This window comes from Salvelinus namaycush, chromosome 19, assembly GCF_016432855.1.
Source record: "Salvelinus namaycush isolate Seneca chromosome 19, SaNama_1.0, whole genome shotgun sequence".
Lineage (NCBI taxonomy): Eukaryota > Metazoa > Chordata > Actinopteri > Salmoniformes > Salmonidae > Salvelinus > Salvelinus namaycush.
In genome coordinates this window covers 20,029,716-20,051,572 of record NC_052325.1, presented here as the reverse complement: position 1 = coordinate 20,051,572, position 21,857 = coordinate 20,029,716, and the positions used below count along the sequence as shown (strand labels likewise).

Sequence of the window (21,857 nt, the reverse complement as noted above, 5' to 3'; positions counted from 1 at the left end):
TAAATAGCCACTAACCAAGAAACAACTTCATCAGATGACAGTCTGATAACATATTTATTGTATAGCATATGTTTTGTTCGAAAAATTTGCATATTTCATGTATAAACCATAGTTTACCATTGCAGCCACTATCACAACTCTCACCAAAGTGACTAGAATAACTACAGAGAGCAACGTGTATTACCTAATTACTCTTCATAAAACATTTCTTAAAAATACACAGCGTACAGCAATTGAAAGACACAGATCTTGTGAATCCAGACAATATTTCAGATTTTCTAAGTGTTTTACAGCGAAAACACAATATAGCGTTATATTAGCTTACCACAATAGCAAACATCACAACAGCATTGATTCAAGGCAAAAATAGCGATAACGTATAAACCACCAAAATATATAAATTTTTTCACTAACCTTCTCAGAATTCTTCAGATGACAGTCCTATAACATCATATTACACAATGCATATAGAGTTTGTTCGAAAATGTGCATATTTAGCGGCACAAATCGTGGTTATACAATGTGATTAGTGGCCAAAAATTCAAGCAATCTGTCCGGCGCCATCTTGGAGAGGCACCTATTCTAATCGAAAACTATTCATAAACTTGACTAAAAAATACAAGTTGGACAGCAAATGAAAGATAAATTAGTTCTTAATGCAATCGCTGTGTTAGATTTTTTAAATTAACATTACTGCGCAATACAGCGTGCGCCAAAGCGAGACCGCACCATAATTCATGGCGGAAATATTATTTGACATTTGTCAACATAAGTACGAATTAACAGCATAAAGACTGCTTACTATTAGCTGAGCTTCCATCAGAATCTTGGGCAAGGTGTCCTTTCTCCAGAACAATCGTCTTTGGGTTGAAAGATGTCCTCTTGTCCGGTCGAAATAGCCGCTAATGTTAGCCACCAACTGGAGAGGTGTCCAACTCGTGAAAGCGCATGACAAAGAAATCCCAGAAAATCGCAATAAACTGCTATAAGTCGGTTTAAATTAACTACCTTATGATGTCTTTAACACCTATAACGAATAAAAACATGACCGGAGATATAGAAATACTAAAACGAAAGCGTTTGCAGGACGCCATTGTGATGTCTTCTTGCGCCAGGCGCACCGTTGAAAAGGACGGTACTTCCGTTCCACGGTCTATATATAGGGTCCCAGATTGCGCAATCCACTCCATTCAAATTCTCCCCGCTTACTGACATCTAGAGGAAGACGTATGCAGTGCATGTAGCCCGATGGCTTACATGGGGACTTATAAACTGACCTCAGAACAGGGACCTCGATTTCTGAAATCTCACTCCCTGACAGGAAATGTGCTGCAGAATGAGTTCTGTTTCACTCAGAGAAATAATTCAAACGGTTTTAGAAACTAGTGTTTTCTATCCAATAGTAATAATAATATGCATATTGTACGAGCAAGAATTGAGTACGAGGCAGTTTAATTTGGGAACTCATTTTTACAAAGTCGAAATGGCGCCCCCATAGGCTCAAGAGGTTAACAGGTGTGCCTTGTAAAAAGTTAATTTGGAATGAACTTTTATGTAACTTCTTTCCTTAATGTGTTTGAGCCAACCAGTTGTGTTGTGACAAGGTAGGGGTGTTATACAGAAGATAATCTTTTACCAAATAGGGCTAAGTCCATATTATGGCAAGAACAGCTCAAATAAGCAAAGATAAATGACAGTCTCATTACTTTAAGACATGAAGGTCAGTCAATCAGGAACATTTTAAGAACTTTGAAAGTTTCTTCAAGTGCAATCGCAAAAACCATCAAGCGCTATGATGAAACTAGCTCTCATGAGGACCGCCACAGGAAAGGAAGACCCAGAGTTACCTTTGCTTCAGAGGATAAGTTCATTAGAGTTACCAGCCTCAGAAATTGCAGCCCAAATAAATGCTTCAGAGTTCAAGTAAGACATCTCAAAAATCAACTGTTCAGAGGAGACTGTGGGAATCAGGCCTTCATGGTCAAATTGCTGCAAAAGAAAACTACTACCAAAGGACACCAATAAGAAGAAGAGACTTGCTTGGGCCAAGAAACGCAAGCAATGGACATTAGACCGGTGGAAATCTGTTCTTTGGTCTGATGAGTCCAACCCCCGTGTCTTTGTGAGATGCAGAGTAGGTGAACGGATGATCTCCGCATGTGTTGTTCCCACCGTGAAGTATGGAGGTGGTGGTGTGATGGTGCTTTGCTGGTGACACTGTCAGTGAATTATTTAGATTGCAAGACACACTTAAGCAGCATGGATACCACAGCATTCTGCAGCGATAAACCATCCCAACTGGTTTGAGCTTAGTGGGACTATCATTTGTTTTTCAACAGGACAATGACCCAACACACTTCCAGGCTGTGTACAGCTTCTACCCCCAAGCCATAAGACTCCTGAGCAGCTAATCAAATGGCTACCCAGACTAGATGAGGGAGAACTTACGTAGATCTCATTGTGGTCGAAGCGTTTTCTCAGGTTCTCGATGAAGGAGTCTTCGTTGAGGGGTTCTAGCAGGACCATGTCCCCCACCCCTATCATGTTGTCTAGAAGTGACGTCTTCACCTCCATTTTGGAATCAGCAATCCCCCCTGTAGAGAAAAGTAACACATTTAATACATTATACAGACAGAGTTGAAACAAGATAACATGGATGTGCCTACAATATTGGTAGCAAAAGTATGTAGTTGCTTCAGATGACATTATCATCTGTCAGTCAATGCATAGCTCTAGAACTTCAGTCATTATTGTTTAGGTGAACGCATTACTCTTTAGACAAAGTATGATTAGGCACTCATCCTCGTGCAGTGGCAATCTAATGTGGAATAGTGATACACAGGAGGGCTTGATTGGCAGTCCACCACCTTATAGAAGTCTATAGCCTCCCATGTCCATAGTCCACTTCTAGTAGTCCAGCTGTGGTCTGTCTGGATGATTCGTGTCAAGGACAGTCCGTCAGTGCCCCTTCCGACCCAACCCCCCACCCATCGCGCTCCAGAACAGATAGCGTGCTACCTGCTGATCCAATTTCTGTAATCCCCTCACATTAACTTGCCTCATCCAGGTCCATCATGGTATTTGACTTCTACAAATGGCCGTCTTAGACTGCTCTGCATAGTGTGAAATGCATGTCTACAGAACAGTGCTGGTTTCCCCAGAATGATGGCAGCAACTCTGTGCAGTACAGTGTGATGCAGGTAAAAACAAAAAATGTTCACAGCTTGTTTACAGTTAGTGTGATAACTATGCTAATATTACAAGAGTCACCTTTGGAAAAACACAAGCCCAACAAACCTAGAATCCCATGTTTGTGCATCGTGGTAGGTTGTTACTGCTGATCTAAAGGACTGGGTTAAAACAGGAGAACTGTAGACAACAGACGATGGGCATGTCGCTTCACCCCGGCCCCTCTATTACAACAACGCACAGAGTTTGGGGTACAGCAAATACCCGATATAAAGGCCTTGAATGTGGCCCTAGGCCTCTTTATCGTCAGCCCTATAGCGCTAGGATTAGTGTCCACAGGGGACAGGGAAAAGAGGCAGAAAAACCACAACCCCCAGCAGTGTCTTTGTCTCCTGATCTCTCCCCTGCTTTCTAAATATTACCCAGGGTTTTATCTGGATCAAAAAGGGGCTTAGATGGTGGGCGTGGCATGGCAATGAGTGAGGTCGGCCATCAGCATGGGTACATTTTAGATCATTTGAGGCTCCTCATCTTGGCATTGTGGAGATATTTCCTGAAATTCTACACATTTTGCCATGCATTCGAGAGAAAATGTTGCAGTTTTGAAGCTAGTTTCCTGCAATTCTATGTATTTTCCATGGATAATGTGTTCTTTTGCTTAAACATAGAATTAAAACTGTTAAATTCATTGTCTTCGGAATTCAACTCAACCCGACTGTCTTCCGTATATTTTGGTGATAGTTCCCAAAGATTATATTATTAGGTCCATTTTGGTTTCTACATACTTTATATCTGGTTTTAGTCATTTAAAAGATTACACTTTGTGTTTGATGGGATGGAAAAACTAACAACCAAAAGTATGTGGACAGCTGCTTGTCAAACATCTCATTCCAAAATCATGGGCATTAATAGGGAGTTGGTCCCCCCTTTGCTGCTATAACAGCCTCCACATTGTTATGTTGAAAACAGGAAGGCCTTCCCCAAACTGTTGCCACAAAATGGAAGCGCAGAATAATCTAGAATTTCATTGTATGCTGTCGCATTAACATCTCCCTTCACTGAAACTAAGGCGCCTAGCCAAACAATGAAAAACAGCCCCACACCATTATTCCTCCTCCAGCAAGCTTTACAGTTGGCACGATGCATTGGGTTAGGAAGCATTCTCCTGGCATCCGCCAAACCCAGATGATTCGTCCGTCAAACTGCCAGACGGTGAAGCGTGATTCATCACTCCATAGAACGCGTTGCCACCGAGTCCAATGGCGATGAGCTTTACACCACTCCTGCCGAGGCTTGGCATTACGCATGGTGATTTTAGGCTTGTGTGCGGCTGCTCAGCCACGGAAACCCATTTCATGAAGCTGCCGATGAACAGTTATTGTGCCGACGTTGCTTCCAGAGGCAGTTTGGAACTCGCTAGTGAGTGTTGTAACCGAGGACAGACGATTTTTACGCGCTTCAGAACTCGGCGGTCTTGTTCTGTGAGCTTGTGTGGCCTACCACGTCGTGGCTGAGCCATTGTTGCTCCGAGACGTTTCCACTTCACAATAACAGCACTTACAGTTGACCAGGGCAGCTCTAGCATGGTAGAAATTTGACGAACTGACTTGTTGGAAAGATGGCATATCACGGTGTCATGTTGAAAGTCACTGAGCTCCTCAGTGAAACCATTCTGTCAATGTTTGTCTATGGAGATTGCATGGCTGTGTGCTCGATTCTATACACACACACACACACACACACACACACACGTCAGCAACAGGTGTGGCTGGAATAGCCGAATCCACTAATTTGAAGGGGTGTCACATACTTCTGTGTGTGTAAAATAAAGTTAGTTGCCCTGCGCTCCCCAGGTTTTGTGCCTCGGAGGTCATTTCAACCATTTGAACCCGAATCGGGTCTTTACTTTCAGATTTTGTCAGTGTATCCCATATGGCCCTTTGGTAAAAAGTAGCACGCTATATAGAGGATAGGGTGCCATTTGGAACGCAGCCTCAGTTTGAGGAGCAAACCCAACCCTGCCTCTCTCAAGCAAAGCAGACGTTCATGGCCCACCCACAAGTCAAGTGTGAGGTCCGTTCATCGATTACATAATTCACAGAGGAATCTCTCAAGTCCACTGTGTCGAGTCCACCGACTCTAAGGATTTCAACATGCAGAGGGAGCAGCCAATGAAACAGGCCCAAACCAAACCGCCGCTGAACAAACACAGCCAGCTCAAAATAAACTCTGCGGGATATGTTTAGAACTGTTTGTTATTGGCTGATCAAGAGCTCCTCTGGAGACCTCAGGCTTTCAGGTCCCACAGAGACAGCAGTTTTAGTTTCAGCTGCCTTTCCTGTCCAGGGACCATACTCATAAAACAGAGTAGGAGTATTGATCTAGGATCAGGTCCACCCTCTAACTCATTCATTAGGACTTTAAAGGCAAATCTGATCCTAGATCAGTACTATTACATTAAGATGCTATTGAGAAAAAGGGCCCAGAACTAAGTCAGCAAGTGCTTGTAATGCAAACACATGAGGCTTAATTCATAGTAACCTGTAAAGATTTCTGCAAAAACGACATAATCCAATATCTGTTGGGAAAAACAATTCCAACTAGGGATGCAAGATATCACTATCGGACGATATTAGCTAAAAATGACAACGTCGGTATCAGCGCAACGTCTAGTTTAACGCCGATGTTAAAAACCGATGTCAACGCTGCCGTGCATACCTATATAACGTAGGTACATGACGTAATGACACCACGTACAATTGTGCGCTACACGTGCAACACAGCATTCCTAACCTAGCCCACAATGTCTTCTGTGTGGATCGAGCATTCAACAAGTCAAGCAGTCATTTGAAAGAGTAAGACAATTTCAGCGAGACAACTCAAAGGCGAAATCCATTAAAGCCAAGAATGGAATTCAGTGCCCTTGACAATCAACCGTTCTCTGTAGTGGGTGATGTTGGCTTTCGCCGACTGCTCGAGCACCGGTACACACTACCAAGTGCGTTATTTTTCAGATGTTGCCCTACCGGAGTTACACAGGAATAGAGTCACTGCTATTAGCTTCACGACATACAGTTGAAGTCGGAAGTTTACATACACCTTAGCCAAAGACATTTAAACTGTTTTTCACAATTCCTGAGATTTAATTCTAGTAAAAATGCCCTGTCTTTGGTCAGTTAGGATCACCACTTTATTTTAAGAATGTCAGAATAATAGTAGAGAGAATGATTTATTTCATATTTTATTTCTTTCATCACATTCCCAGTGGGTCAGAAGTTAACATATACTCAATTAGTATTTGGTAGCACTGCCTTTAAATTGTTTAACTTGGGTCAAACGTGTCAGGTAGCCTTCCACAAGCTTCCCACAATAAGTTGGGTGAATTTTGGCCCATTCCTCCTAACAGAGCTGGTGTAACTGAGTCAGGATTGTAGGCCTCCTTGCTCGCACACGCTTTTTCAGTTCTGCCCACAAATTTTCTATAGGATTGAGGTCAGGGCTTTGATGGCCACTCCAATACCTTGACTTTGTCATCCTTAAGCCATTTTGCCACAACTTTGGAAGTATGCTTGGGGTCATTGTCCATTTGGAAGACCCATTCGCGACCAAGCTTGAACTTCCTGACTGATGTCTTGAGATGTTGGTTCAATATATCCACATAATTTTACTTCCTCATGATGCCATCTATTTTGTGAAGTGCACCAGTCCCTCCTGCAGCAAAGCACCTCCGCAACATGATGCTGCCACCCCAGTGCTTCACGGTTGGGATGGTGTTCTTCGGCTTGCAAGCCTCCACCTTTTTCCTCCAAACATAATGATGGTCATTATAGGCACACACCTGTGTCTGTCTAGCTATCCAGCTCTATATAATATAAGGTCCCAAAGTTGACAGTGCATGTCAGAGCAAAACCCATGCCGTCGAAGGAATTGTCCGCAGAGCTCCGAGACAGGATTGTGTTGAGGCACAGATCTGGGGAAGGGTACCAAAATACACTGCTCAAAAAAATAAAGGGAACACTTAAACAACACAATGTAACTCCAAGTCAATCACACTTCTGTGAAATCAAACTGTCCATTTAGGAAGCAACACTGATTGACAATAAATTTTACATGCAGTTGTGCAAATGGAATAGACAAAAGGTGGAAATTATAGGCAATTAGCAAAACACCCCCAATAAAGGAGTGGTTCTGCAGGTGGTGACCACAGACCACTTCTCAGTTCCTATGCTTCCTGGCTGATGTTTTGGTCACTTTTGAATGCTGGCGGTGCTTTCACTCTAGTGGTAGCATGAGACGGAGTCTACAACCCACACAAGTGGCTCAGGTAGTGCAGCTCATCCAGGATGGCACATCAATGCGAGCTGTGGCAAGAAGGTTTGCTGTGTCTGTCAGCGTAGTGTCCAGAGCATGGAGGCGCTACCAGGAGACAGGCCAGTACATCAGGAGACGTGGAGGAGGCCGTAGGAGGGCAACAACCCAGCAGCAGGACCGCTACCTCCGCCTTTGTGCAAGGAGGAGCACTGCCAGAGCCCTGCAAAATTACCTCCAGCAGGCCACAAATGTGCATGTGTCTGCTCAAACGGTCAGAAACAGACTCCATGAGGGTGGTATGAGGGCCCGACGTCCACAGGTGGGGGTTGTGCTTACAGCCCAATACCGTGCAGGACGTTTGGCATTTGCCAGAGAACACCAAGATTGTCAAATTCGCCACTGGCGCCCTTTGCTCTTCACAGATGAAAGCAGGTTCACACGCACATGTGACAGACGTGACAGTCTGGAGACGCCGTGGAGAACGTTCTGCTGCCTGCAACATCCTCCAGCATGACCGGTTTGGCGGTGGGTCAGTCATGGTGTGGGGTGGCATTTCTTTGGGGGGGGCCGCACAGCCCTCCATGTGCTCGCCAGAGGTAGCTGCCATTAGGTACCGAAATGAGATCCTCAGACCCCTTGTGAGACCATATGCTGGTGCGGTTGGCCCTGGGTTCCTCCTAATGCAAGACAATGCTAGACCTCATGTGGCTGGAGTGTGTCAGCAGTTCCTGCAAGAGGAAGGCATTGATGCTATGGACTGGCCCGCCCGTTCCCCAGACCTGAATCCAATTGAGCACATCTGGGACATCATGTCTCGCTCCATCCACCAATGCCACGTTGCACCACAGACTGTCCAGGAGTTGGCGGATGCTTTAGTCCAGGTCTGGGAGGAGATCCCTCAGGAGACCATCGGCCACCTCATCAGGAGCATGCCCAGGCGTTGTAGGGAGGTCATACAGGCACGTGGAGCCAACACACACTACTGAGCCTCATTTTGACTTGTTTTAAGGACATTACATCAAAGTTGGATCAGCCTGTAGTGTGGTTTTCCACTTTAATTTTGAGTGTGACTCCAAATCCAGACCTCCATGGGTTGATACATTTGATTTCCATTGATAATTTGTGTGATTTTGTTGTCAGCACATTCAACTATGTAAAGAAAAAAGTATTTAATAAGAATATTTCATTCATTCAGATCTAGGATGTGTTATTTTAGTGTTCCCTTTATTTTTTTGAGCAGTGTATTTCTGCAACATTGAAGGTCCACAAGAACACAGGGGCCTCCATCATTCTTCAATGGAATAAGTTTGGAACCACCAAGACGCTTCTTAGAGCTGGCCTCCCGGCCAAACTTAGTAAGAACACAATGATCACTGACAGAGCTCTAGAGTTCCTCTGTGGAGATGGGAGAAACTTCCAGAAGGAAAACCATCTCTGCAGCACTCCACCAATCAGGCCTTTATGGTAGAGTGGCCAGACGGAAGCCACTTTTCAGTAAAAGGCACATTACAGCCCGCTTGGAGGGCAGTAAGAAACAAGATTCTTGGAGGACAGTAAGAAACAAGATTCTCTGGTCTGATGAAACCAAGATTGAACTTTTTGGCCTGAATGCCAAGCATCACGTCTGGAAGAAACCTGGCACCATCCCGACGCCAGCATCATGCTGTGGGGATGTTTTCAGCGGCAGGGACTGTGAGACTAGTCAGGATCGAGGGAAAGATGAACAGAGTAAAGTACAGAGAGATCCTTGATGGAAACCTGCTCCAGAGCGCTAAGGACCTCAGACTGGGGCGAAGGTTCACTTTCCAACAGGACAACAACCCTAAGCACACAGCCAAGACAATGCTGGAGTGGCTTCAGGGACAATTCTCTGAATGTCCTTGAGTGGCCCAGCCAGAGCCAAGATTTGAACCCGATCGAACATCTCTGGAGAGACCTGAAAATAGCTGTGCAGCGACGCTTCCCATCCAACCTGAGAGCTTGAGAGGATCTGCGGAGAACAATGGGAGAAACCGCAAATACAGATGTGCCAAGCTTGTAGCGTCATACCCAAGAAGACTCGAGACGGTAATCACTGCCAAAGGTGCTTCAACAAAGTACGGAGTAAAGGGTCTGAATACTTATGTAAAACATTATACAATACAAAAGTTTTTATACAATTTGCAAACATTTCTAAAAACCTGTTTTTGTTTTGTCCTTATGGGGTATTGTGTGTAGATTAGTGAGGACATTTAAAAAAAATTTTTTTTAGAAAAAATCCATTAACATAACAAAATGTGAAAAAATGTAAGGAATTTGAATACTTTCCAAATGCACTGTAGATGGCAGCTAACAGCTGAATTGCTTATATATCAGGAAATTGAAGAAAACAAAATCAAATGTATTCTAAGGAAATATCTTAGAACTTTATTTATCTAATACATGTCGGCTCCATTATAATCGTCGCAAATAGACTGTTTAGTTATAAACCAGTTTAACTGAAATTGTAAGCCTTGTCTTCAGTCAGTCATCATTAGCCTACCTGTTCACAGTGGGTTGGGTGGGAAGATATGGGACAACAGCAGAGTGGTTTGCCTCAGTTTAAACCAGATGGACCCTCTCAAACTAATTGAGGAAATAATAATTCACAAAAGCATTTAGAGCAGGAAGGTAATATACATTAACAGGAAGAACCCCGCTGCACCTGGTGCTAGACAACACCCGTTCTGGTTGTAGCTGAGAAACAGGCCACAGCTGCTCTGGGCCATGTTCATTAGGCAACACAGACTGAAATGTGAAGGGACTACCTGGAATTGTCCAATAAGAAACATTCATTTTCATGCAAACACATTTTGCTACTGCGTGTCCTAATGAATAAGACCCTGACTTGCTGTAGCTTATAACAGACCACAGCTACTGTGGATGGGACTGCCTAGTCTAGGTGCATACCAGTGGAGGCTGGTGTGCAGAGCTATAGGAGGACAGGCTCATTTTAATGTCTGGAATAATATATAAATGGAACAGTATCAAACCATATGTTTGACTCAGTTTCATTAATTACAATGAGCCCATCCTCCTATAGCTCCTCCCACCAGCCTCCTCTGGTGTATGCTTTACTGCTGCTAATTTATGGGCCATACCTTTGGGACTAATTCACCATCTGCAATCAAATATCAATCATTACATTTCCTGTGAAGTGCCCCCCCCCCCCCCCCCCCCCAAAAAAAGACAAGTAAATAGCCTATATCAAACAACTATTCTACTGTGAATAAGCACTGTGAATAATACAAAGTATGATGTCAGCTTCGGCTTAAGCTGCAGCTGAGAGTGAATTGCTCCGCTAATATTTGTCATGATTTCAACAAGGATCTGGATGAGCTGTTGCCCTGCCAGGCAGCACCATCAGCAGCCAGTGACACAACACTACTCTATTTTATTGATGCATTTGTTGTTTTTGTCGAGGCAGCAGCTATTCTTCCTGGGATCCACATTAAAGAGACTGCTTGAACATGGAGCAGCCTGCCTGTCATATCGAATCCTATCGAAGGGGGGGGGGGGGGGGGGGGGGGACATTGTTGCCAGTTCAAGAGAATCAGTAAAACAATGCGGTGTTGTCAAACTGTAGATCAAATCTACTTAGGATTTGGGTATGTACATAATTGGATGAGTTTACAGTGCATTAGCAAATCAGTTCTGTCCCGACAACAAATAGATTTCATAGTATGACAAAAATATTAAGCATCTTACTCATTCATAATCCATAAGATTAAAGAGAAACTCAATTACATGGCCTAAAAATATCAAAAAAAGCTTTTGCCATATGAAATGTCTACTTCAAATGACTGTTACATGTAAGTCTTGGTCCTGGGGTTACAAAGCAAGTCACCTAGATAATATTGGTGCTGGCTCACCTCCAGCGTTTGACATTGCCCCATATTTCAAGATGAGAGCAGCGAAAATAATGTATAATTAAAGGTTCCTGGACTGGGGGCATAAAAGATTTCCACTCACATAGCGTGGTGTGAAAGAATTCAGTCCGTCACACCCTCGGGCAGAGCAACACACACAAGGCTATATAAAAATGTTTTTAACTATGCAAAGCATAGTGCCAAATTAAAAATGTCTAGCTGCTGGATATTGACTTGAAAGGAAGCCTGATGTACATGTTCAACCATACTACAATTTCACCTTTATAAATGTAATCTAAATGAAAAACTAATTTAAAAAGGTCAACAAAAACATTCGTAATCAGTATGATACACCACGAGCCAGACGAACCTAAGCGCCAGTCTACCTTGCATGATAGTGCAGCTTAAGCAAACAAATGATAAAGTTCATTATTGCATTTAATTGACTGCAAATCCCATGGTAGGGACAGAGGTTGTGTGGGTTGTGAGATAACATCACAGCTTGTTGGCAATCACAGCGATTAAAAACAAAGAGACGAGGCAGTCGGTAAGGCATGCTGAGGAGCTTTAGTAAAGCAGGGAGAGAGAGATGCATCATTGGGAGGGGGGTTGGTGGAGGAGGATAAGAGCAACGGAAGGCTAGGACAATGACCTGCAATACTAGAGCATGGAGTTGTGTGTATCATTCCTCCTTCTCTGCATTTATAAACTGCTTAACGCCACTGAATGAACTGACAAACAGTGATGGTGAGAGGATTTCTCTAGGAGTGGATCTGGATTCATCATGGGAATACTTAGTGTGCTCAGAAGGCCATTCGACTTGAAATGATGCATGTTGTGATCGTTATCAGGAAGGAATGATTAAGCATCTTGGCACTTGGTCATGGCTTCATCACAAATGGCACCCTATTCCCTACATACTATAGTACACTACCCATAGGGCTCTGGTCAAAAGTAGTGCACTATATAGGGACTAGTGGCATTTGGCCATGATTCCAGATCTGTGCATCATACTTGTGTTTGCACAACATTAGTGCGGTTGACTCCAGTAACCGGTCTATCAGAGTACAGTCAGAGAGCGAGAACATAATACAGGCCCATTTCTCCTAAATGACATTACTTTGTGTGGTAAACTCGCTCTGGCGAGTCATGCAACTGAATACAATATACTCCTCCTTCAGAAAATAATCATAATTGTAATGTCTAGCTCAATTACACCTAGCCTATTAGAACTGTAATTCTTTAAAAAGAATACTGCTGGCCATGACAGTCAAGAACAACATGATCTGATATAGGGCAAGTCCACGGTAACAGAATGATGCAGACTCAGATTTTTCAAAAGCCGATGATTGCAAAGTTAAACCATACAACTCTATGCATAAGGACTACTTTTAAAAATTTCCACGGAGAATTTGCCACCAACAGAATGACAGTTGGTGCTATGTGCCATCATTCTGTTACCAAAATATGCATCTGCACTTTTCAAGTAAATGTGTTTCTAAAAGTGTTAGTGGAAATTGTTAAAAGTCGTCCTTGTGCACAGAGTTGTATGGTTCAACTTTGCAATCATTGATTTTTGTGTGACATACATTTTAAAGTGAAAAATCTTAGTTTCAGCATCATTCTGTTACAGTGGAATTGCCTTGTACAGTAGAGCTGACAGAGACACTTAGAAATAACATTCATAGAAACATAGATACTCCTTAGAAACTCAAAGGTTAGGCAACAAGTCTGGTCAAAAGACACACAACTCATAAATAATCATAATACATTGAAAGTAGTGATGTACCGATATGACATCTTAGTCATCTTTTAAGCATTCTAGTACAGTTAAATAGTTAACACACACACACAGAGCGGTCCAAGGCACTGCATCTCAGCGCAAGAGGTGTCACTACAGTCCCTGGTTCGAATCCAGGCTGTATCACATCCAGCCGTGATAGGGAGTCCCACAGGGCGGTGCACAATTGGCCCAGCGTCGTGCGGGCCGTCATTGTAAATAAGAATTTGTTCCCAACTGACTTGCCTAGTTAAGGTTACACACACACCAAAAAGTTATTTTGTTGGCATTTATGCATGTTCCCATTACCAGTAAAACATAATCAAAACCTATTTCTTTCACTTACTTGCTGTGCCATTTCATTGTTCATTTGTTCAGTCGTTTCATTCTAAACCAGAATTTCTATGGAACGCCGTTTGGGTCTTTGCGTGTCAAAAAAGATACACGTCAAATAAGCTTGTTGACCAATCAGGATCTGAATATGACTGCACGTCATATAATAATTTACCACGTTCATTAATCTTTTAAGTAGTTATTACACCACCACTCGTATTTCATACATATGTCATGACGATTCATCGATAAGATATCTATGATGCTGGTAAAGTTGTCTCGCGCACCTACAGTGCTGGTCATTAAGAAAAACGTAGCTAGCTCATGGTGCAAACAGTATTCTTCCCCCAAAACATAGCAAAACCGACAATCTAGTTATCTAAAATAACCCTAATATATAAGACAGTTCTTATTTTATTACTGGTGGTCGGATCCATATATGTGACGCTAGCCACAATACAGATTAGCCACAATAGTGGACTTTGCGGTTACCCTTCATAAATAAGAGTATGGTATAATTCTACAATTTGTATTCATTTGCATCCCTGTCAATGACGTACTTTTATTTGGAAATTCCTCGTGCCTAATCCTTATTGTGGCTAGCTTTACAACACACAACCCGATCCGGTCGTCCGTCACTAGCCAGATGAAGCTAGCTGGCTGCTTATAACGTTAGCTTTGGGCAACAGGGTTAAGTAGCTGGCTAGCTATTTATTGTCATGAACTGAAGTTCAGTTTCAATAGGCAAACAACAATACTTACAAGGATTCCTAAATCATTGCTAAGAATAATAAAAATAACTGCAGTTTCTACTGGTCATTGTTTTCAGGCTGGTTGTATTGGTGCTAGTTAGGTACCAAGCTAAAGCTAGCTACCCCAGAAGTTGCGGTCGAACAAATAATGCTTTATTTCCAACGCGGGTACTGTAAACACATCGTTCGAGGCCGTTGTTTGCAGATGTTTTTGTACAGCTTTGACAGTGCTACTGTATCTTTCTTTGACACGCAAAGACCCAAACGGCGTTCCATAGTATGTACTTCGTGAAACTAAAAGCAGTGATGCTATTACTGTGTAACTCCGGTCGGGCAAGATCTGAAAAATAACGCACTTGGTAGTGTGTACCGTTGCTCGACCAGTCGACGAAAGCCAACATCACCCACGGCCGAGAACGATTGATTGTCAAGGGCAATGAATTCCATTATAATTCCATTACAATTCCCCCCCCCCCCCGCAGCTTCTCCTTCACCCAAATCCAGATAGCAAATGTTCTGAAAGAGCTTCAAAACCTGGACCAGTACAAATCAGCTGGGCTAGACAATCTGGACCCTCTCTTTCTAAAACTATCCGCCGCCATTGTTGCAACCCCTATTACCAGCCTGTTCAACCTCTCTTTCGTATCGTCCAAGATCCCCAAAGATTGGAAAGCTGCCGCGGACATCCCCCTCTTCAAAGGGGGTGACACTAGACCCAAACTGCTACAGACCTATATCTATCCTGCCCTGCCTCTCTAAAAAGTCTTCGAAAGCAGAGTTAATAAACAGATCACTGTCCATTTCGAATCCCACCGTACCTTCTCCGCTGTGCAATCCAGTTTCCGAGCCGGTCACGGGTGCACCTTAGCCACGATCAAGGTACTAAACGATATCATAACCGCCATTGATAAAAGACAGTACTGTGCAGCCGTATTCATCGACCTGGCCAAGGCTTTCGACTCTGTCAATCACTGTATTCTTATCGGCACTCAACAGCCTTGGTTTCTCAAATGATTGCCTCGCCTGGTTCACCAACTACTTTGCAGACAGAGTTCAGTGTGTCAAATCGGAGGGCCTGTTGTCCGGACCTCTGGCAGTCTATGGGGGTGCCACAGGGTTCAATTCTCGGGCCGACTCTTTTCTCTGTATAAATATCAATGATGTCGCTCTTGCTGCGGGTGATTCCCTGATCCACCTCTACGCAGACGACACCATTCTGTATACTTCTGGCCCTTCCTTGGACACTGTGCTAACTAACCTCCAAACGAGCTTCAATGCCATACAACACTCCTTCTGTGGCCTCCAACTGCTCTTAAACGCTAGCAAAACCAAATGCATGCTTTTCAACCGTTCGCTGCCCGCACCCCCGACTAGCATCATCACCCTGGACGGTTCTGACCAAGAATATGTGGACAACTATAAATACCTAGGTGTCTGGCTAGATTGTAAACTCTCCTTCCAGACTCATAACAAACATCTCCAATCCAAAATCAAATCTAGAGTCGGCTTTCTATTTCACAACAAAGCCTCCTTCACTCACTCCGCCAAACTTACCCTAGTAAAACTGACTATCCTACCGATTCTCGACTTCGGCGATGTCATCTACAAAATAGCTTCCAATACTCTACTCAGCAAACTGGATGCAGTCTATCACAGTGCCATCTGTTTTGTCACCAAAGCCCTTTATACCACCCACCACTGCGACCTGTATGCTCTAGTCGGCTGGCCCTCGCTACATATTCGTCGCCAAACACACTGGCTCCAGGTCATCTATAAGTCTTTGCTAGGTAAAGTCCGGCCTTATCTCAGCTCACTGGTCACCATAGCAACACCCACCCGTAGCACGCGCTCCAGCAGGCATATTTAACTGGTCATCCCCAAAGCTAACACCTCATTTGGCCGCCTTTCCTTCCAGTTCTCTGCTGCCAATGACTGGAACGAATTGCAAAAATCACTGAAGCTGGAGACTTACATTTCCCTCACTAACTTTAAACATCAGCTATCTGAGCAGCTAACCGATCGCTGCAGCTGTACATAGTCCATCTGTAAATAGCCCATCCAATCTACCTACCTCAATCCCATAATGTTTTTATTTACTTTTCTGCTCTTTTGCACACCAGTATCTCCACTTGCACATCATCATCTGCTCATTTATCACTCGTGTTAATCTGCTAAATTGTAATTCTTCGCTACTATGGCCTATTTATTGCCTACCGCCTCATGCCTTTTGCACACACTGTATTTCGACTTTATTTGTTTCTACTGTGTCATTGACTTGTTTATTGTGTTATTGGCTTGTTTATTCCATGTGTAACTGTGTTGTTGTCTGTGTCACACTGCTTTGCTTTATCTTGGCAAGGTCGCAGTTGTAAATGAGAACTTGTTCTCAACTAGCCTACCTGGTTAAATAAAGGTGAAATTTAAAAAATCCTTTAAAAAATAAATATTTGCTTTAATGGATTTCGCCTTTGAGTTGTCTCGCCTAAATTGTCTTACCCTTTCAAATGACTGCTCGACTTGTTGACTGCTCGATCCACACAGCAGACATTGTGGGCTAGGTCAGGAATGCTGTGTTGCACGTGTAGTGCAAAATTTTACGTGGCGTCATTACGTCATGTATCTACGTTATATAGGTATACTATGCACAGCAGCTTTGACATCCAATATATCGTGCATCCCTAGTTGAAAGTGAATGTAAAGTGCTGATAAAAGGGTAATTGACTTGGTACAGCAAAACATATTCATGAACAACTTATAGTCTACAGCTTTAACATTCCCTGTCAGAGCCGAAGTCAGAGTCCTTCCTGGGGCAACAGGGACTTTATTAGGACTTGACATTAGTTTGAAAGTTAATATTAAATAAATGGTTGTCATTTTTGCTGGAGGTGTTTTATAGAGGGTAGGTTAGGACCAGCTATTTACTCTCGTTTTCCCTTCAGCAAAGCAACCAACCATGCCTGTTCCCAACAAACAAAAAGGTCCCAACTAGAGAGCACCACCACCACACAGCAAATCTATTTGCCTTGTTGACAGTGAGAGACAGCGGGGTAGTGGTCCCTACCTCCCTCACAATCACCACTAGTCCACCCAATGAGCCCTGTTAGCCTCAAGTGATGATCACTACTGCTGCAGATGATTTCGGGGTGTGCTGTTGGTCTGCTAGAGCAGGGTTCCCACACTTGGTCCTGGGGCCCCCTTGGGTGCACATTTTGGATGTTGCCCTATCACTACACAACTCATCAAGCTTTGATTATTTGAATCAGCTGTGTAGTGCTAGAGTGGAAATAAGGGTTCCTCTACGACGCCCCTTTATGCCGTGGCCCTGCCTTGAAATGTTTATATGGGGGCTGTCCTGTTCAATCCAAGTGCTGCACCAGACCTGATGGATTTTAGCTACCAACTAACCACCCCACAGGGTTAAAACCCCTGGTCCCAGTCCCTGCCTCCCTCCACACTCTCTGCACAGGTGCCTCTCCCTCTCAAAAGTATTGCCATAACAGGGTACAACACGCACAGCCACAACATCCTATGCTGCCCTGTGGGAGGCCAGGTTATTGCCATTAACTTCATAGTGCCCCCCATTCCTTGATTTATTGGATACAAAATACTTCTGTGACACAACATGTTCTAGGTTTGCCAGCCACACACAAGCTGAGAGAGCAAACTTAAATATTACACTACCTCAATGAATGTACCTTACATTTGCAGGTTTTGTGCAGTGAAGTCTTGTCGGTGGGCTACAGTACAGTATGTAGCTCTGCTGAGGCTTAGTTTCAGCAACTGAATGGGAAAAGCAGCTGCCCTGGATTTTAGTAGCATTGAATCAAGTTGAACAGTAATACTTCCTGTAGGGAGATGAGGCATTACACAGGAGTTCAAGGGTTTCAATTTGTACAATCTTAAATCTGGTGACTGACAGTCCCTTCAACAAATCATCTTGCTGTTCCCTTGCTGATAAGGTACGTATTTTTTAATGAATTGTTTGAGTCAGATAAACAACATAGGAAACACACTAGTCTGTCAGCCTATACCACTTCTAGTAGTAAAGAGGATATCCCTACATATGTAGCCTCCTCCTGTGATGGTCCCATCCTTGAAAAACATTTACCAAAAGCCTATCCCACATTCTACACATTGGAGATGCCAACCAGGAACAGCTAGCACCAAGGGAAATGGAACACAAGCATTCCCAGATATAACTTTGACATTCCCCTTTAGAACATGAGCATTCTATGATGAAACAGGGAATGCTCAGGGAACAGGGAATGGGCTTTCATAAATATACAGTTGAAGTCGGAAGTTTACATACATTTAAATTCAGTTCCACAATTCCTGACATTTATTCATCGTGGTAAAAATTCCCTGTCTTAGGTCAGTTAGGATCACCAATTTATTTGAAGAATGTGAAATTTCAGAATAATAGAGAATTATTTATTTCAGGTTTTATTTCTTTCATCACATTGCCAGTGTGTCAGAAGTTTACATACACTCAATTAGTATTTCATAGCATTGCCTTTAAATTGTTTAACTTGGGTCAAACGTTTCAGGTAGCCTTCCACAAGCTTCCCACACGAAGTTGGGTGAATTTTGGCCCATTCCTCCTGACAGAGCTGGTGTAATTGAGTCAGGTTTGAGGCCTCCTTGCTCACACGTTTTCAGTTCTGCCCACAAATTTTCTATAAGATTGAGGTCAGGGCTTTGTGATGGCCACTCCAATACCTTGACTTTGTTGTCCTTTAGCCATTTTGCCACAACTTTGGAAGTATGCTTGGGGTCATTGTCCATTTGGAAGACCCATTCGCGACCAAGCTTGAACTTCCTGACTGATGTCTTGAGATGTTGCTTCAATATATCCACATAATTTTACTTCCTCATGATGCCATCTATTTTGTGAAGTGCACCAGTCCCTCCTGCAGCAAAGCACCCCCACAACATGATGCTGCCACCCCCGTGCTTCAGTTGTTCTTCGGCTTGCGAGCCTCCCCCCTTTTTTCTACAAAAATAACGATGGTCATTATGGCCAAACAGTTCAATTTTTGTTTAATCAGAACAGAGGACATTTCTCCAAAAAGTACAATCTTTGTCCCCATGTGCAGTTGCAAACCGTAGTCTGGCTTTTTTACGGCGGTTTTGGAGCAGTGGCTTCTTCCTTGTTGAGCGGCCTTTCAGGTTGTGTCAATATAGGAATCCTTTTACTGTGGATATAGATACTTTTGTACCCGTTTCCTCCAGCATCTTCACAAGGTCCTTTGCTGTTGTTCTGGGATTGATTTGCAGTTTTCGCACCAAAGTACATTCATCTCTAGGAGACAGAACACAACTCCTTCCTGAGCTGTATGACATCTGCGTGGCCCCATTGTGTTTGTACTTGCGTACTATTGTTTGTACAGATGAACGTGGTACCTTCAGGCGTTTGAAAATTGCTCCCAAGGATGAAACAGACTTGTGGAGGTCAACATTTTTTTTCCAAGGTCTTGGCTGATTTAGGTTGTGCCTCTACACCTGCATTGCTTGCTGTTTGGGGTTTTAGGCTGGGTTTCTGTACAGCACAGATATAAAGCCCTTCTTACATCAGCTGATAAGTAAATTTGATTTCTTTTGATTTTCCCATGTCAAGCAAAGAGGCATTGAGTTTGAAGGTAGGCCTTGAAATACATCCACAGGTACATCTCCAATTGACTCAAATTATGTCAATTAGCCTATCAGAAGCTTCTAAAGCCATTACACCATTTTCTGGAATTTTCCAAGCTGTTTAAAGGCACAGTCAACTTAATGCATGTAGACATCTGGCCCACTGGAATTGTGATACAGTGAATTATAAGTGAAATAATCTGTCTGTAAACAATTTTTGGAAAAATTACTTGTGTCATGCACAAAGTAGATGTCCTAACCGACTTGCCAATACTATAGTTTGTTTACAAGAAATCTGTGGAGTGGTTGAAAAACTAGTTTTAATGACTCCAACCTAAGTGTATGTAAACTTTGGACTTCAACTGTATATGTATCGATCTCTCACAGTTGAAGTGGACAGAAGAGTTGAGCCTCTCCATCACCCTCACAACCACCTCTTGGGGCAGAGCTAATGCTGCGTTCACGTGCTAGTCGGAACTAGGACATTTCCGACTTGCTAACTGGTTGTAGTTATTTAAGTAAGAATACTTGAAAGTACTACTTAAGTCGTTTTTGGGGATATCTGTACTTTACATTTGACAACTTTTACTTCACTACATTCCAAAAGACAATATTGTACTTTTTACTCCATACATTTTCCCTGACAACCAAAAGTACTTTTGAATGCTTAGCAGGACAGGAACATTGTCAAATTCACACACTTATCAAGAGAACACGTGGTCATCCCTACTGCCTCTGGCCTGGCAGACTCACTAAATACAATCGCTTTTGTAAATAATGTCCGAGTGTTGGAGTGAGCCCCTGGCTATACATACATTTTAAAAACAAGAAAATGCTTTACTTAATATAAGGAAATTGAAATTATTCATACTTTTACTATTGATACTTAAGTACATTTTAGCTATTAAATTTACTTTTGATACTTAAGTATATTTAAAACCAAAGACTTTTACTCAAGTAGTAATTTACTGGGTGACTTTCACTTGAGTAAATATCTATACTTTTACTCAAGTATGAAAATGGGGTACTTTTTCGACCACTGCCGAACACAAATAATGGTGGAAAACACTGGCATAAACTATGCAAATACTAGACAAATAGCAAGATACAAATGAGACAACACTAATTTCCTTATCAAAAGCAATTCACCTGGCTGTGCTTCCGATATATTGTCCCCAGGTGGGTAAATAAACAGCCATTGAGACAAACTCCCCAAACTTTGGGGCAGCGCCGCACCATCCACATATGCCTGTTTGTTTGATCAGTCCCACTAATTAAAAGGTGACTAGGCTCATGAAGGCAGTGTCATAGCTGATGAAACCACAGTAATAGAGAAAAGGGGAACTGTTCTCTGGCTTGCTGGATAGACTTATGGTGCACATGGGCTGAGTGTGCCATTCCCCATTGTCATAACTACAATGTCCATTTGGTATTTTTATGAGCAATTCAATTTGGTCTTTTGGCAGTGAACAGCTGAGGAGACTATAGCATAGATCCTTTATCCTATCTATAATAGACTATACATGACCTGTATGAGCAGTCAGCCTGGAATCAATTAGTTCATCTGAACCAGTGTCTTTGATAGCAGCACTCTGTAGTGGCATTTCAAACATAGCTACTGATCTTCAAGGGTACTAGAAAGTTGTTTTTTTTTTTAAATTGGGCTTTCCCTTTCTGTTGTTAGGCATGCTGTGACACAGAATAACCTATTCCCTAAACAGACAAAGTTGAGTCCAGAAAACAAAACAGGAGGCAATTCTCCTTTGTATGAAGCACAGTGACAAGAGACGTTGGGTTCGAATCCCTGTGAGGTTCCAGTACTTAAAATTAAAATCACATGAGACCCAGACCCTGGTTGCATCTGAACTACCAAGCTACATTAGAAAATGCAGACCTAAACCAATTTTTGTTCATGTTATTGGGCCTTCCATGATCCAAAATTCCAAGGTCATATGGATGTCTGGCCCCTGCTAC

At 42.9% G+C, this 21,857-nt stretch overlaps 1 protein-coding gene across 1 annotated transcript in view; it reads right to left on the bottom strand.

Moving 5' to 3' along the window:
• LOC120063929 (unconventional myosin-Ib-like) overlaps positions 1-2,590 on the bottom strand; it is a 123,242-nt gene extending 120,652 nt beyond the window's left edge. Inside the window, exon 1 of the mRNA XM_039014239.1 lies at positions 2,449-2,590. Coding sequence (XP_038870167.1) covers positions 2,449-2,574 — 126 coding nt within the window. The 5' untranslated portion in view covers positions 2,575-2,590. The remainder of the gene's footprint in view (positions 1-2,448) is intronic.
• Between the last annotated feature and the right edge of the window lie 19,267 nt (positions 2,591-21,857).